General features: G+C 32.5%; 1 protein-coding gene across 1 annotated transcript in view; it reads left to right on the top strand.

Moving 5' to 3' along the window:
* Window positions 1-15,197, top strand: part of LOC112912762 (low-density lipoprotein receptor-related protein 1B-like) — a gene marked incomplete at its 5' end in the record, with an annotated part of 93,272 nt that overhangs the window by 43,281 nt on the left and 34,794 nt on the right. Inside the window, 3 exons of the mRNA XM_072745185.1 lie at window positions 1,856-1,941; window positions 7,769-7,891; window positions 9,984-10,165. Coding sequence (XP_072601286.1) covers window positions 1,856-1,941; window positions 7,769-7,891; window positions 9,984-10,165 — 391 coding nt within the window. The remainder of the gene's footprint in view (window positions 1-1,855; window positions 1,942-7,768; window positions 7,892-9,983; window positions 10,166-15,197) is intronic.

Raw genomic sequence — 15,197 nt, 5'->3', positions numbered from 1 at the left:
GTTTCTTTTGCTGTGCAGAAGCTTTTTAGTTTGATATAGTTCTGCTTATTTTTGCTTTTATTGTTTGTGTCTTTTGTGTTGTATCTAAAAAATTTGTTACCAAGACCTTAATAGAGACTTTTCTCAATGTTTTCTTCTAAGAGTTTTATAATTTCAGGTATTACATTTAAGTAGTAAAGAACATGACTGCCTAAATATTTAATTTTATATTTGTAAATATAAAGACAAGAGATCACAAGGCACCTCAACTTCTGAGCTGACTCTTTTTAGTAGGGTTTGAATCTCGATTTAGCATCAACAGGAAGATTGAATGATTGATTAGGGGTGTGGTCTTGCTAATGGAAGGAGATGTCCAGACTGTGTAGTATACATTTCTAATCCCTGACATAAAGCATGCTAAAATATAATGTATACCCTATGTATTATATATTTACTGTGAAACTAAAAGATAAGAGAAAAGTAATATTTTTTAACATAAACAGGACAATAACTCCATAACAATAAATGATTTACAATAAAATCCACATTAAATTACATAAAGTGACTACGTTTTTAATTTTTTTTTTAATTTCTACTGACATTAAATTTGCTTACCAGGAAACTAAATATATGACTTCATCTTAGAAACAAAGCTCTTGGGGATCCCTGGGTGGCTCAGCGGTTTAGCACCTGCCTTTGGCCCAGGGTGTGATCCTGGAGTCTTGGGATTGAGTTCCACGTCGGGCTCCCTGTGTGGAGCCTGCTTCTCCCTCTGCCTGTGTCTCTGCTTCTCTCTCTCTCTCTCTCATGAATAAATAAATAAAATCTTAAAAAAAAAAAGAACAAAGAAACAAAGCTCTTAAAAAAAAAAAAAAAAGAGTTGAACAGAACTTGAATTGAATGGATCCAGAATTATAACAAACAAGAATGTGGTCAACTTGAATTTAAATTATTCAGATACATATTCAAATAAATGTGCTATACAGAACTTTCCATTTTCTATTTTCAAGTTCAATTTGGGGGATGCCTGGGTGACAGTAAGTTAAGCATCCAACTCTTTGGTTTTGACTCAGGTGATAATCTTAGGGTCATTAGATCAAGCCTCTGTTAGGCTCCACACTCAGCAGAGATTTTTTTTTCTCCTTCTCTCTCTCTTTCTCTTTAAAATAAATAAGTAAATCTTTAAGAAAAATAAAAATCCATTTTGTTTCCAAAAAAAATATGAAGAGAAAACTGATCTAAAGATTTAGAAGATCTTCACGTATTTGGAGCAAGGTCAGATTCTTAATATTATCTTTCCTAGATTCCAGAACAAATGAGATACCATAACATAATAGACAAACTATAGGTAAGAAATAAAGACCATTAATGACCAATAAAGGATTTAAAGAGCAATGTTATGGGAAAAGATGAAATTAAACAAAAATTATAGAGCCTGGAGTTCCAACTGACAGCAGAAGCTGGTTATTTGATTATCAAGAAAGAGTTTTCTGATTATATGACTGTTTAGCTTAGCTGTACTGTAGGTCTTTAAGATAAATGTAGTTTATTCTTTCCTGAAATTCGTTTACAAAAATCAGATTATGAAAGTAGGTATTTTCCACCAATTCCAAATCAATTACATGATCTGCTGTTTATGAAAACTGAGGGAAAGAGAGGAATGTATTTAGAATTATCTAGATTTCTCATACTGCCTGGGTATCTGTGGCCTTTTCATTTTGTTATCATTGAGATGCTCAGCGTGAATTTTTCACCATTAATCTATCAGAGTACACGGCATTTAAATTTATATTGCTGCAGAAACTAAAGTTGAAATTAAGCAAAGTTGAAAACCATACATATATAATTCTAATTATTTTTTTTTCTTGGTATTTAGATGAAGAACCTTTTCTAATTCTTGCTGATCACCATGAAATAAGGAAAATTAGCACTGATGGCTCCAACTACACACTTTTAAAACAGGTATGACATTATCATGATGATTTCATATTTAATATCAGTACTCTAGATATGCATTAGAACTATAGAAATATCACAGAATTTATGAAGCACTTACTTATGGACATATATGCATGTATGTACATAAGAGTATCATAAATTTTATTTTGTTTGAATCGCCCGGATGATGTTCCCAGCATATCACATCACACTCTATCTAAGAAAGTAAAAAAACAAAATAAAATTTGCAAGGTCTAATTAATGGAAGGGAAAAACTATTTAGATAAATATTTAGAGAAAGCATAAAATTGTCTTCTAAAGTATTTTTATGTATTACCCAAGCTGCTTTTTCCCCCTTGGGATTTAAAAATTAATATTTTTCAAGACTTTTAAGTTTCTATTTATAGAACTAGGAAATAAAACAGGATTGGTGATCTCTAGCCTTTAAGATTTGGAATCAGCAAGGGAGCAAAAATGTAATGGTAATCCAGCAATGGTTCATTGGTTGTGAGGCACATATTTTCATTCTTACCCTCTACATCCCTCAACTTGTCCACTTCAAGAGACTCTGAGTTGATCTGTTTTGATGTTTGAGTTCTATTGTCAGAGTTTATTTGTACATGTTATTTGAGATGAAAAGGTATGATTTCCATTTTATGGCAGGATAGAAAACTCTGAAATGCTCACCTCCATGTTTTATTTCTCCCAGTCTGTAGTGAAAAGAGCATAAAATCAAATCATTAAAACTACCGTGATTGCTACGGGCTACAGAAATCACATGCATTTAGTCATATCATGTTTTTAGTTGTCAGGAGCAATAGCTTCTTTGGGAAGGCTCAGTTGGTATCTGTTCTGCTACAAATATCTTTTTGCCCCAAACTATATAATAGTGACATAAATACGTGAAAGTACTGTCTAGAACAGGTGTGCCAAAAATAAGGACATTTCTTGTTCTTGTAATATATTTATGTCAGCATTTGGCATAGAAAAAGAAGGCCGGCCATTCATATGGTTATTTTTTAGCAGCATAAAGAATACTTACCTGACTAAAACAATTTTTGCCACCCACTGATGGATTCCTTCATTGCTATCGTCAAATTCATTCATTTTTCTTAAGAATTTAGTTTTATTTTAAATGCAAATATGCATTACCAATTGTGATAATGACTCTCCTCCTAACAGTTGGATTTTCCAGTTTTCTTCTAAGTCACAGATTGAAAATGAAAAGCTCACATGAGAATCCAGATTTCAAGGGCACCTGGGTGGCTCAGTCAGTTAAGCATCTGCCTTCAGTGCAAGTCAGGATCTCAGGGACCTGAGATTGAGTCCCACATCAGGCTCCCTGCTCAGCGAGGAGTCTGCTTCTCCCTCTCCGTCTGTACTCGTGGTCTCTCTCTCTCTCACACTCTCTCTCAAATAAAATAAATAATCAAAAAAGAGAGGAAAAAGAAGAAAATCCAGATTTCAGGCTACTCATGAAAATAAATAGGAAGCGATAGCAGTGCTGGATGTACATCCTTCAATGTCCACAGCCCAAAGTGTGTAGCAGTTGACACTCTGACATAGAGGCCAATGCTCTCCAACTCACTGCAGTCCCTAGACTTCCCATGACCTTGCCACATATAAACTTGTTCATGAATGTCTGTGAGGTTTAGACTCTTGCTCTTGAAATGAGGGTGTGCCGCCAGCATTCACTGTTATCATGTTAGAGAGAGGCCTCTAATTGTGAACCCTGCAGAGACTGGGAAAAAATATAAAATCTTTCCGTGTTGTTTATAAAAAACTAAACAGAAATCTGTGTAAAATGTAAGAATTAGACCACTACCTTTTTTAGAGATAAATATTATAAGAATAGTAATGAGTAGTAAATACAAGAGAAAGAACTCTAGGGAAAAAAGTTTAGCATATGTAAATGTGAAAAATGTTTGCTGCCCAAATGGTTTCTTACATTTTTTAACTTAATTCTTATTTTCCGTGCAGTCTAATTTTAAGCTTATAAGAAAGTTACAAAATACTGAAAAATGTCTTTTTCTTTTGGAGGACATCTCCATCTCCCTCTAAGCCTCTCATTACCTTCAAGGTTGAATGTGCCCACCACTGATTTCCTTGTATGGTATCTGGAAAAGGGACACGCTTAGTTGTTTCTCTTTTCTTAGTTGTTTTTGTTTACTTGTTTAGCATTTCTTACTTTTAGACTCTGCTATCAGAAAGGGAGAAATTTCACTCTTTTGGATAGTCTGTCTATAAGCTCAGTTGGACTAATAACTAAAACAGCAACAATATTTATTGACTTCATAAAGACCATAACAGAGCTTCAATGACATCTCTGCTTTATTTTCCAACCCTGTGACTCGATATTTCTGGTGGTACCCCCTTTGTTGTGTTCATGGCTAATATGTTATCAGAGATTGTTCTTAATGGAGCAAAATGATTTTTTTCCTGTATGCATCATTTAAGTCTATTTCATATATCGAAAGCACTTTAATGCATGCTTTCAGATAGCACTTTTTTCCTGGTGGTATCATTTTCAACTATTGGCAATCACTAGTACCTAAGTGGGGATGACTTTCAGATAGTTTTCTTAGTGTAGTGTTTATGAAAATGAAGAACGAGTGAGAAAAAAGAGGAAGCTCACGAGGACTCTGAACATCTGTGTCTTTGGAAAGCATTTATTAATGTGACCACTAAGTAAGGAAATAGACACCCAAAAAACTAGACACAAGCATTACATCCAGTTTTGCCTGTGGTCTGTTTGGAATATATGATTTCTGTCAGGGAAGATATTTTTAACTACATTTCATTATAGCATTATAGAAATTTTCAAGGAGTTTTAGGCAGTAGAAACATTTTTTTCCCCCAGAGATTTCTGTCTACATGTGCAGAATGAAGTAGAAAACGGAAGTAATTATCTCCCTATATTTTCTCCCAGTCAAAATAAGTGAAAAGACATCCTTGCCTCAAATTTGTGAGGACTTTTTGGTGTGTAGGTGATTAGGAAAAACAATTTACCATAATATCTTGAATTTTATTCTCTTTGTTGTAGTCTGTACAATCTCATGAAGCATTACAATGAAAAAATACAGCAACTGGTAGATTATTTTTTGCCATGTGTTTTTTAAAATATAGCTGTAGCTAGGCCCGCTATAATTTATACACCACATGCATAAAGAAAACATACTTTAATAACACGAATTTTGGAAATGAAGTGCATTAATCAAGTATTAATTTTATTAATTTAAGTATATTAATCAAATAGCTTTCCAGTGTTATCTAATTCAATCCTAGCAGTGCCTTTTATTCCAGTACAATTGTGTAGAGAAACAAAACACAATTTCCTAAATTAATCATCTTGAACCAAAGGGTGCAAATCTTCAGCTATAGAAATGAAAGAAGCAAATAGGATTTTGATGAAACCAATTTTCAGCTCTGAAGCCACTGGGATAGCTCTAGTGTTTAGACATTATTTTGACCATGCCCTTGGCTGTTTTAATGTTCCTTGCATATGATTCTGCAAAGAGAGAATTGAAAAGTTTTCTGTGGGGATTAAGGGTAAAGTTGTAGAAAAATGACCAGTTTGGTTAGATAGATATATCAGAATTCAGAGCTTCAATTCCTCTGCATTTATAGCTTTAATTTATTATAGTTGAATTGCTAAATTTGGAATTGGATCTTCATTCTCTAATTCGCTTATTGTAAAGAAAGAAATGGGATAATCCTGCCATAACTGGGTAAATCTTTCCTAAAGTTAATGACAAGATTCTCTCCACCTTTTTCTCTCTAATGCTTTAATTCATCCATATGAATTTCAGGCCATCACAGAACCCTACCTAACACATTTACCTTATTCCTCTGGTATTAAAAGCATTTATACAGAAAGGATATTACAAAGTACTATTGGAGTGAATTTATTAAAGTCACTACAGAAGTTGGACTATACTCAGTTTCTATTTTAAAACTTTGATTGATTTTGCATAGACAACTTCCTAGATTTGTATGCTGAAATACTTTTAGTTGTACTCCAGTTCTTAGCATGTGAATGAATATTCAACAAATCTTTTGAATCTGTGACTGAATTCTTTAAGCATTTACAGTCTTTATTTTTAATTAATAATGTCAGTAAGAAGTATTCTTGTGTTTATTCATTTGGGTGTAGTAAGAAATTTACACACAGTCCTGTTTACTCTTGTCTCTTATTTATGACCAATAGCCAGCAGTTCCAAGGGGTCAGGCTATCAGGTTAATTTTATAATCTGGGGCTGAGGAAAGAGGTTGCTCATGTTAAGCCAAATAAAAGTGTAATAGTTGAACCTATGATTTTAATGTCATCACCACAAGAATTTAGCTCTGCTGAGAGAAGAAAAAAATCAGTATTTGCCAGAACTTTCTTTGAATTGCTTATATAACTAGGCTATCTTTAGTCTTCAAGATCACTGGAAAGAAATAAAATATGAACAGTAATGATTTAGCGTCAGCCTGAGTCTTATAAAAGACTACGTAAATCTAATGCAGGGTCATTATCTAATTTTAAATTTGGGGAATAGATCTGGAAACTGAACCCAGATGTGGTAATTATCATCCTTCCTTTCCCTCCTCCTCTAACCAAATAAGACAGCCCATCTCCCTGAAGGTGTGAATCCTTACCTATAGGACTATAGCTACTCATAAATGAGCCCTAAAACAGTTTCAGGCTTAAATACAATTTTAGATTGTATGTAAGTATATATATATATATATATATATATATATATATATATATATATAAAGGAATATTACAACAGATATAAAGATATGGAATAGATCTCTTTGGGCTTTGCCAAGTGTCTATAGTGTCAAATATTTTTAATACATAAAATGTATATACTAATAAACTATCCAAGCCTCAAAATGAGTGGACACAATTGAAATCCTGATCCAAGTTTTGTTAGTCCATTAGGGTAGTAAATCTCTAAGCCCTAACTAAAGGTCAGAATTAAATTAACCCCTCAAGAAGTCATTTGAACAATTCAGTACATATAAAAGATTCCCAGATCCCGATGTACAATTCTTAAATCAAATCCATCAAAAGACACAACTAAAACCAAAGAAATGTGGTAACCAGTTGAATTCGTGTTGTTTTGTTACCTTCTAAAAAATGCGTAACCGTGAGTCTGATTAACAATTTCCTCATATTTCCATGTGGAATAAAAAGATGTTGGTCACTTGGTTCCTCTTTGGTCAAATCCTCACCGAAGGTTTTAACTTTTAAATTCTAATATGGCACTGTGTTGGCTGGAAGGCCCTTGGAAGCAAGAAGAAACAAAATAAAGCAGCAAACTGATGTTGAGACAAAAGATTTTAGACAAAGTAGATTCTAATCCTTCTTCTTCATCAGACTTCATCAGATAGCTATCCAGGGCTTGTCCTCAATCATCAGGGAACTTCTGCCTTCCAATTTAGATGTATGCTGTTTTCTGGTTACTCTACAGAACAGATAATAATGGCGTTGAATTCATATTTTTAAACATTTACCTAAAGTGAAAGTGTTTCACTTTATCTCCCTAAAAGCAGGTGTTTTTTGTTTTTGGATTTTTTTTTTCACAGTACTAGCTATTTACTTAAATCTTTCTAAGCATTCCGAAAAAATTATGATCTACGTGGAAAATATTTTCAAATAAATTATACATTTTACATGTATGGTATAGAGAAAATATACACATAAAATGCTCTTAGAAAGAATCGGTCACAAATACTCTGCATTTTAATAACTATAACTATTTAGGTTCAAAAGGAGATAGTGATTCTTATGAATTAAAATGTTTTGAAATAATTTCCGTTAACTATTATTCAAACATATCATTTTTTTTATTTTTAGGGATTAAACAATGTTATTGCTATAGACTTTGATTACAGAGAAGAATTCATCTATTGGATTGATTCCAGCCGACCCAACGGCAGCCGCATAAATAGAATGTGTTTAAATGGAAGTGATATTAAGGTAACGAGATGTTAAAATGATGGGATTATTGAATATTTTATTAGGATAGCTAACTTGAATAGAAAATATTATTTGATGGTAATGATAAAACTCATAGAATATATTAGGTGGATTTGAATTTCACATTTGTACAGTGTTAGTTAATACATACTTTAAATATGAAATATGAGGTTTTTTAATCTGTATGTTTCATTATAACACTATTACTCGCAATAAAATAAAAATCCAATTGGATAAATAAAATTTGAAACCTAATTCACAACCCTAGAAAATGTGAGGGATGCTTTCGGCTTGAGTGATTACTTCCTGACTTGCAATTGTGTTGACTTATGTAACAGGGAAAGTTGAGTCTGAGAATCTATAATTGAAAAAATTAATTACTTGACTCTAGATTGAAATTACAGCACTATTAAAATTAACCTCCTATAGATGGAAATAACTGAATGCATTTCTGTAAAATGAAAGTTCTTATTAGACAGTATCATAATTAAATACATGTCACATTCTAGATATGAACTCCTTGGCACCAATTTCTGTGTTATCTTCAGTTTTAGTGTATGTTCTGCTGAAATGAGCACTATGTTATCTTGAGTTTTAAAATAAAATTATTTAAAAATAAAATAATTTGTACTATATATACACAGTAAAATACATTATAAAGGCATTTAAGTTCAAAGACACAGAACCCACAATTTTTTTGTAGTCATCTATAATATCATACAGAAATTTTTAGTGGGAACAATCAATTTTGAAAATATTAATACAAAAAAATATTAATACAATCTTGAAATCTGTATATGCAATGACAAGAGAACCAGTGTGATTCTATTTATGTATAAACTGATAGTTTATAAATGAAATATCAGTATAGGTTATGAAACAAAGAAGCATATAAAGTTTTCTTTTTTAAATTTCTTGACTATTTATATAAAAACTGTAAAAAGTACCATTACCCAAACTTGATCATACTTTTATTACAAAAATTTAAATTTTTGGTCACCTTTATATATTTTTAATATATTTTAATATTTTTAAAGGATTAATTATCTACCACCTTGCCACTGCTAACCCATTACTACCTTAAATCATGTCATAAAATAGGATCACAAAATGAATCATTTTTTTCTATTGAGATTACTAATTCACTGATTTCCATGTAAATTGTCAGCCAAGCCAATTTTTTAAAATTGGACTTTGGGAGAAAGAAGAAAAGATACCTTGCAATTCAATACAGTAGATTGATACCTTTAGTTGCTGAAAATGTTGTCATATATATATATTTAATGTATGTTGTCATATACATATAATGTCTTCATTATTGATAACATTTAGAAAAAGATAACTATAAACTTTCACTATTATTTTCTTGTCTCTAACTAAATAAGCATTGGCTTCTATACAGTCCCAAGTTTGTTTCTCTTTTCACATAATCTTCAAAGCACTGAGAACTCAGAAATAGCAGTCATTATAGACCAAGAACCTTTGGTTATTTTACACGCATCATATTTATATATACAAAGTTTATGTCCTTATTATAGTTGATATTGAAATGGGTTAGGATCAAGTGCAACAGTTGTATGAATTTCACTTCCTTTAGTTAAGTTAAAACAATGTATGTATTCTCATTTGTAATTTTTTTTCTCTTGTAGTAGATAATTAAGTAGGGCAAGAGCAGTTGGGAGAGTGGAGAATGCTATTGGAATCTCCTCCAAAACCTGCTAAAGATAAATAATATCAATGATTCTGTGTGTGTCTTTCTGTGTGATAGAATTTCTGCTCCCAATTTTCAGAAGACACGTAAACTATTAACCAAAACGTGATCAGGAACTTTGTAGCTGTCCAACAGCTTCTTATTTTGGTTTACTCCTTAAACCCATGTGTAATGTTTAGGCCTGATTACATATATGGTAATTTCTCGCATCTCAAACAAGTAAGTAATTTTATTAGGGTAAATTCGTTCTATGTTTTAAGCTTATCTAAATTCCATTTCTAATGTTTAAATGGAATTTTATCATCTCTGCCAAAATCAAGAAGCAGTTGCTCAGTTCACTAGGCATTTACACTGTTAACTTTTAAAATTCTTATTTGTTAGGTAGTGCATAACACAGCTGTCCCCAATGCACTTGCTGTCGATTGGATTGGAAAAAACCTCTATTGGTCTGACACAGAAAAGAGGATCATTGAAGTATCCAAACTCAACGGCTTATACCCTACTATACTTGTTAGCAAAAGACTGAAGTTTCCCCGGGACCTGTCTTTGGATCCTCGAGCTGGGTTTGTAACAAATATTGATAATCTTAAATTAAATTTTGAAACTCTAGATTACATTCAATGTGGTAAATTCCATTCTGTAGGTTTTAACATGAAAACCAATATAAAGTGTGCTGTGTAGACATTCGTATTGGGAAGTCAAAAATAGAAAAATGACTATCACAGTGAAAAAAGAAAAACATTTGGAATGATGGGATTTTGCAGCGGTTATTTTTAAACACAACTGTTTTACTAGTTAATCTATAAATGAATTGGGAATGAATAAAATATACAGATTTCTCTAGTTTTAATGCCTTTAAATCTTTGAGGAAAGGCAGCAATTCTAGTGGGTCACAAATGTGGATAATGTAATGCTTGTACCACTTTAGAGCAAGAGGAATAAGTATTATCCATGGATAATAAATAAGAAGGTGCATTACCCATGCATTCAAAAGAGATAACACAGTGGAAATATTGAGAAAGATTCATATTGGAGCTGTGTTTCAGCTGCATTTCATTGCAAGTCATTATAGGGATTAAGGACAGCAGACTGGAGATTCCAGATGAGGAAAGAACACACATAGTAAGATGTCAGATTTTAGGTGTCGAAGTCAGGTGTGTGGCTGCCAAAGTTCTATAGATTATGACCATTATCATTCACTTTTAATTATGTTGTTTTGGTAGAGAAGCTATGCCTGCTCCTCCCCTTCCTTCTCCTCCTCCTCCTCCTCCTCTTCTTCTTCTTTCTCTTCCTCTTCCTCCTCCTCCTCCTTCTCTTCCTCATCTCCTTCTTCTGCACTATAATTTAGAGTGATTACATACTCCAAAATGATCTCTATTAAAATTCAACCTACTCAACATGCTTGTTAAAATACCAGATTTAGGGAAATTTTGATTTTTAAAAATAGAACACATTCACAGTAACAAGTATTATGATAACTATAGTGCTCTAAATTTTCTGCTGTGTAAATTAATTTCACTTAATATGTTTCATGAAATCACTGCTTTTATCAGATCATATGCAACAATTAGGCTTTACTTCTTGCTAATATGTTGTATCTATGTTTTTTGGTCCCTTATGTTTATAATTGGCGCTGTGATCAAATCACTGTATATTTTATATCTTAATTTTAAACATTACTTTGGGTAAAAGCAGTACCTAATAGGAGAAGACTTGTACTGTAAATACTCTTCTGTTTCCAAGGTAATGTGCAAATTTAACTTTTTGCTATATAATTATGTAACCATTTTGCTACCTTTTAAAGTATTTTCTTTACCATAGCAACAAAAGATTCAAAAGAGTGCCAATTCCATTTTAATTGAAATAGTCACAAGAGAATTTATTTTCAATGTTTCAGGAAATAATGGCCAAATGTACTAAGTTTGATGGTTATCATCATTCATTCATAAGAATGTGAATATTTTTATTCCTTCAGCATTTTATCAGAAGATAGTTATTTTAGTGTGTTCAAATCATTGTCCTTTTCTTCAAAACCAATATGACTGGCTTAGCTTCTCATTGTATACTCTTAGGGATGCTTCATATTAAACAAACAAATGGAACAGCCCAGGTGGCTCAGCAGTTTAGCGCCACCTTCAGCCCAGGGCGTGATCCTGGAGACACATCATGCTCCCTGCATGGAGCCTGCTTCTCCCTCTGCCTGTGTCTCTGCCTGTGTGTGTGTGTGTGTGTGTGTGTGTCTCATGAATAAATAAATAATAATCTAAAAAATAAATAAAATAAATGTTACCTGTAGATCATAATAGTCTTGTGGAATTTGCTAGGTATAAAGCAAAACTGTGTCCTAGCCTAGTGAATACAGCCAAGCCTAGCTTTAGGTTTTAGTTCTCCTGGGTTATAGGTATTATTACCCTATAAACTGAAAGCAACATTAAGTTATCATTAATCTAAACCCATCCATCAAGTGTCAGTTAAAATAGTGAAGTACTAAATTATTGTAAATGTTATGAAATACTACCTTGATTTCAATTTTGGATAATATTTTATTATGATATAGATATGCCATATTATAACCAAAAAAAAAAAAAAAACAGATAAAAGTTGGAACTTTGTAAGAAACAATTAAAGCCACCTATTTTAGAGATAAAATTTGATGACACCTTTCTGTACATGCTGTTTTTCTTGCTTCCCAGGATGAGAATAAGGCAACTTGCATTTTGGTTTTTGAGATGAGCTTCAGAATGAAAATTCCCTGTCTAAAATATCCTTCTTTAAAAATATCAACTTAAATTGTAAATTATGTAATGAAATACCCTTGAATCTTTCCAGATGAGATTAGCATTGTAGTGTACATATGTTTTGAATTTTCCAATCCTACTGACCCCTGTTTCTGTGAGGAGTGTGATTTCTGTCCTGATATTTAGTAAGAGGATAAGGAAAGTTTTGTTTAAAGGAGGAGAAAGATCAACTGGACTAATGTAATGAAACAACTGAACTTTTAGGAGGTAACTTGGAGGTACTTTCTATCTTTTAATAATAGTACACTGATTGTCATATCAATTTCATATGGTGGTTACTAAGAATGGTAAAGAAGATACAAGTAAGCAGATTGATCATCATCCTAGGTGTAACATTTAATTCAACTGAAATTTAATTATCTGAATCATTCAGTTATCTGGTTAAGTTTGGGAATTACTGTTCTAGTTTATTATAAGTTTTGGGTAACTAATATTATTGACATCAGTATTTATAAAAGTTGTCATTCATGCAGAATATATATATATGCATTTTATTTTATTTTTTTAAGATTTTATTTATTTATTCATGAGAGACAGAGAGAGAGAGAGAGAGAGGCAGAAACACAGGCAGAGGGAGAAGCAGGCTCCATGAAGGGAACCCAATGTGGGACTCAATTCCAGGTCTCCACGATCAGGCCCTGGGCTGAAGGCGGTGCTGAAGCCACCTTCACGCTGAGCCACCTGGGCTGCCCTATATATGCATTTTAATATAGAATAGAAAATATAATGTTAAAGCCAGACTGAGCATAATTTTTCTTTTTGGATTAATATGTTATTTCAGGTAATTGCATAACAAAAGACCATTATAACAGACAATAAAGTGAATGTGTGCTATGATTAGCTAACAGAAAATGAATCTACTCATTCATTTATTCAACTTTTATTTCTTTAGTATTTACTACCTATCTGGCACTGTTCTAGGTAGGAGCATAAAAATAAAAGGCACAGTCCTATCTCTAGGTATTTCACAGTTCAGTGGGTAGACAAAGAAGTAAATAATTATGATACAAAGCAGTAACTTACAAATATAGGGAAAAAAAGAAAATAGAAAATGTTTCTATCTCAACTAGAATCAGAGTCAGCTTCCTGGACAAGACTGGTAGTGTAAGAATTAGCCAGGTCTTGTAGTACACTTCAGAGCAGGAGGTATTTCAAGCAAAAAGAACAAGCTGCCTGGGAAAGCAAAGACACATAGAAGAAGATGACATAGGGAATTAGAAGAACTCATGATCGGAACAATTTAAGTATGCATAACTATGGAACTTTGATGCCAGTCCACTTCATGGAGCAAAAAAGACCTAGGAATAAAAATACAACACAACAATAACAATGACAAAACAAACCTTGTAAGACTTCTGGCTCAGGCAAACAGGTAAATAGAGGAAGGTCTCCCTAGATATGAGGGATCAGGAGAGGGGCATAGATAAGAACGGGAGATGATCAGTTTATAAACCTCTTGGGATTGGAGTTCTCATGTAATAATAATGACAAAGAAGATAACTGCTTCTCTAGAATTCTATGAATTTGAAAACTGTCTGAATTTTATCACTTTAGTTATTCTACTGTTTCCTCAGAGTCTGGGAGAAAAATATTATTATTTTTACTATTATCCTAAAGTACAGATAAGAACATCCAGCCTCAAAATGGCCAAGTGATTTTCTCAAGATCATTTCGGTAGTACGATATTAAATTGGGGATTCAACCCAATTTTCAAGCTTTAGTCCCATGCTTTTCCCATTATAGCACATTAGAATCTGTAGTAACAAAATTATCTTAGATCATGAGCACGCTTTTCAAGAGCCATACAGACAGGGATAAGAAAACGAACATAAGAAGACAAAACTGTATTTTCTTCCACTTTAATAATTAGACATTTTATAAAATTTAAACTGTAGATATGAGTTTTTTGGAAATAAATAAAAGTGTTATAACCAGACCTTATTATTAAGGATATTTTTGTCTGGATTCTTTTTCTAATAGTTTGCTAATAATAACACAAAAGAATAATACTGGGTGCTATTTTGAATTTTAAATATATTTTAATGAAAATATATTGAAGGACTCATATTTAACTCAGTCTATGTATCCCTTACTGCCAACCTGAATAATGATAATGCAAATAAATTTGGAAAAGATGCATTTCGTATTTCTGTATCTTCCCTTATGCCGTTCTTTCTTCCTAGGGTGCTCTTCTGATTTTCCTCTAGTTGGAATAACTTCCCATTTTTCCAAACACAGCAGAAAATATCATTTCCTCTGTGAAACATTCCCCAATTGTGCCTAAGAAGTCCCCACATATTGAACACATACCATTACATGACTTTTTATATTTTATTTTTAATTATTTTGAAAACCAAAATTGACATAAAACATTTTATTAGTTGCAGGTGTACATATGACTATTATTGGTGTAAATGTCTATCTCTCCATCTTAGAAAGTGAGCACTTTTAGCAAAAAGACCATGGCTTAAAAAAAAAAAAAAAAAAGGCCATGGCTTGATCACTGGCTCCGTCAAACACAAATATCATTAAATTCTCTGCAGAAGGAAATAATAAATGGGCAACTGGATGTACACAGCAAATAGGGTTATAGCTACAGGGACATTGTACCTGCATCATTGCCCAAACCAATACATCAGTATGTAAATAACCTGCATGTTTCAAGGATAAAAGTCATAAGGGAACTTTTGTTGTGAGGGAATGAAAGGCATACCAGGAATGAAAGCTCAGTTTTTTATTTCTTTGGGGAAACAAACATTTTATTAAAATAAACAATCACATAAAAAAAAATCCTCCC

The sequence above is a fragment of the Vulpes vulpes genome, unplaced genomic scaffold (assembly GCF_048418805.1).
Source record: "Vulpes vulpes isolate BD-2025 unplaced genomic scaffold, VulVul3 Bu000000725, whole genome shotgun sequence".
NCBI lineage: Eukaryota > Metazoa > Chordata > Mammalia > Carnivora > Canidae > Vulpes > Vulpes vulpes.
The sequence above is the reverse complement of the archived record's forward strand: the minus strand, read 5'-3'. Positions and strand labels throughout refer to the sequence as shown.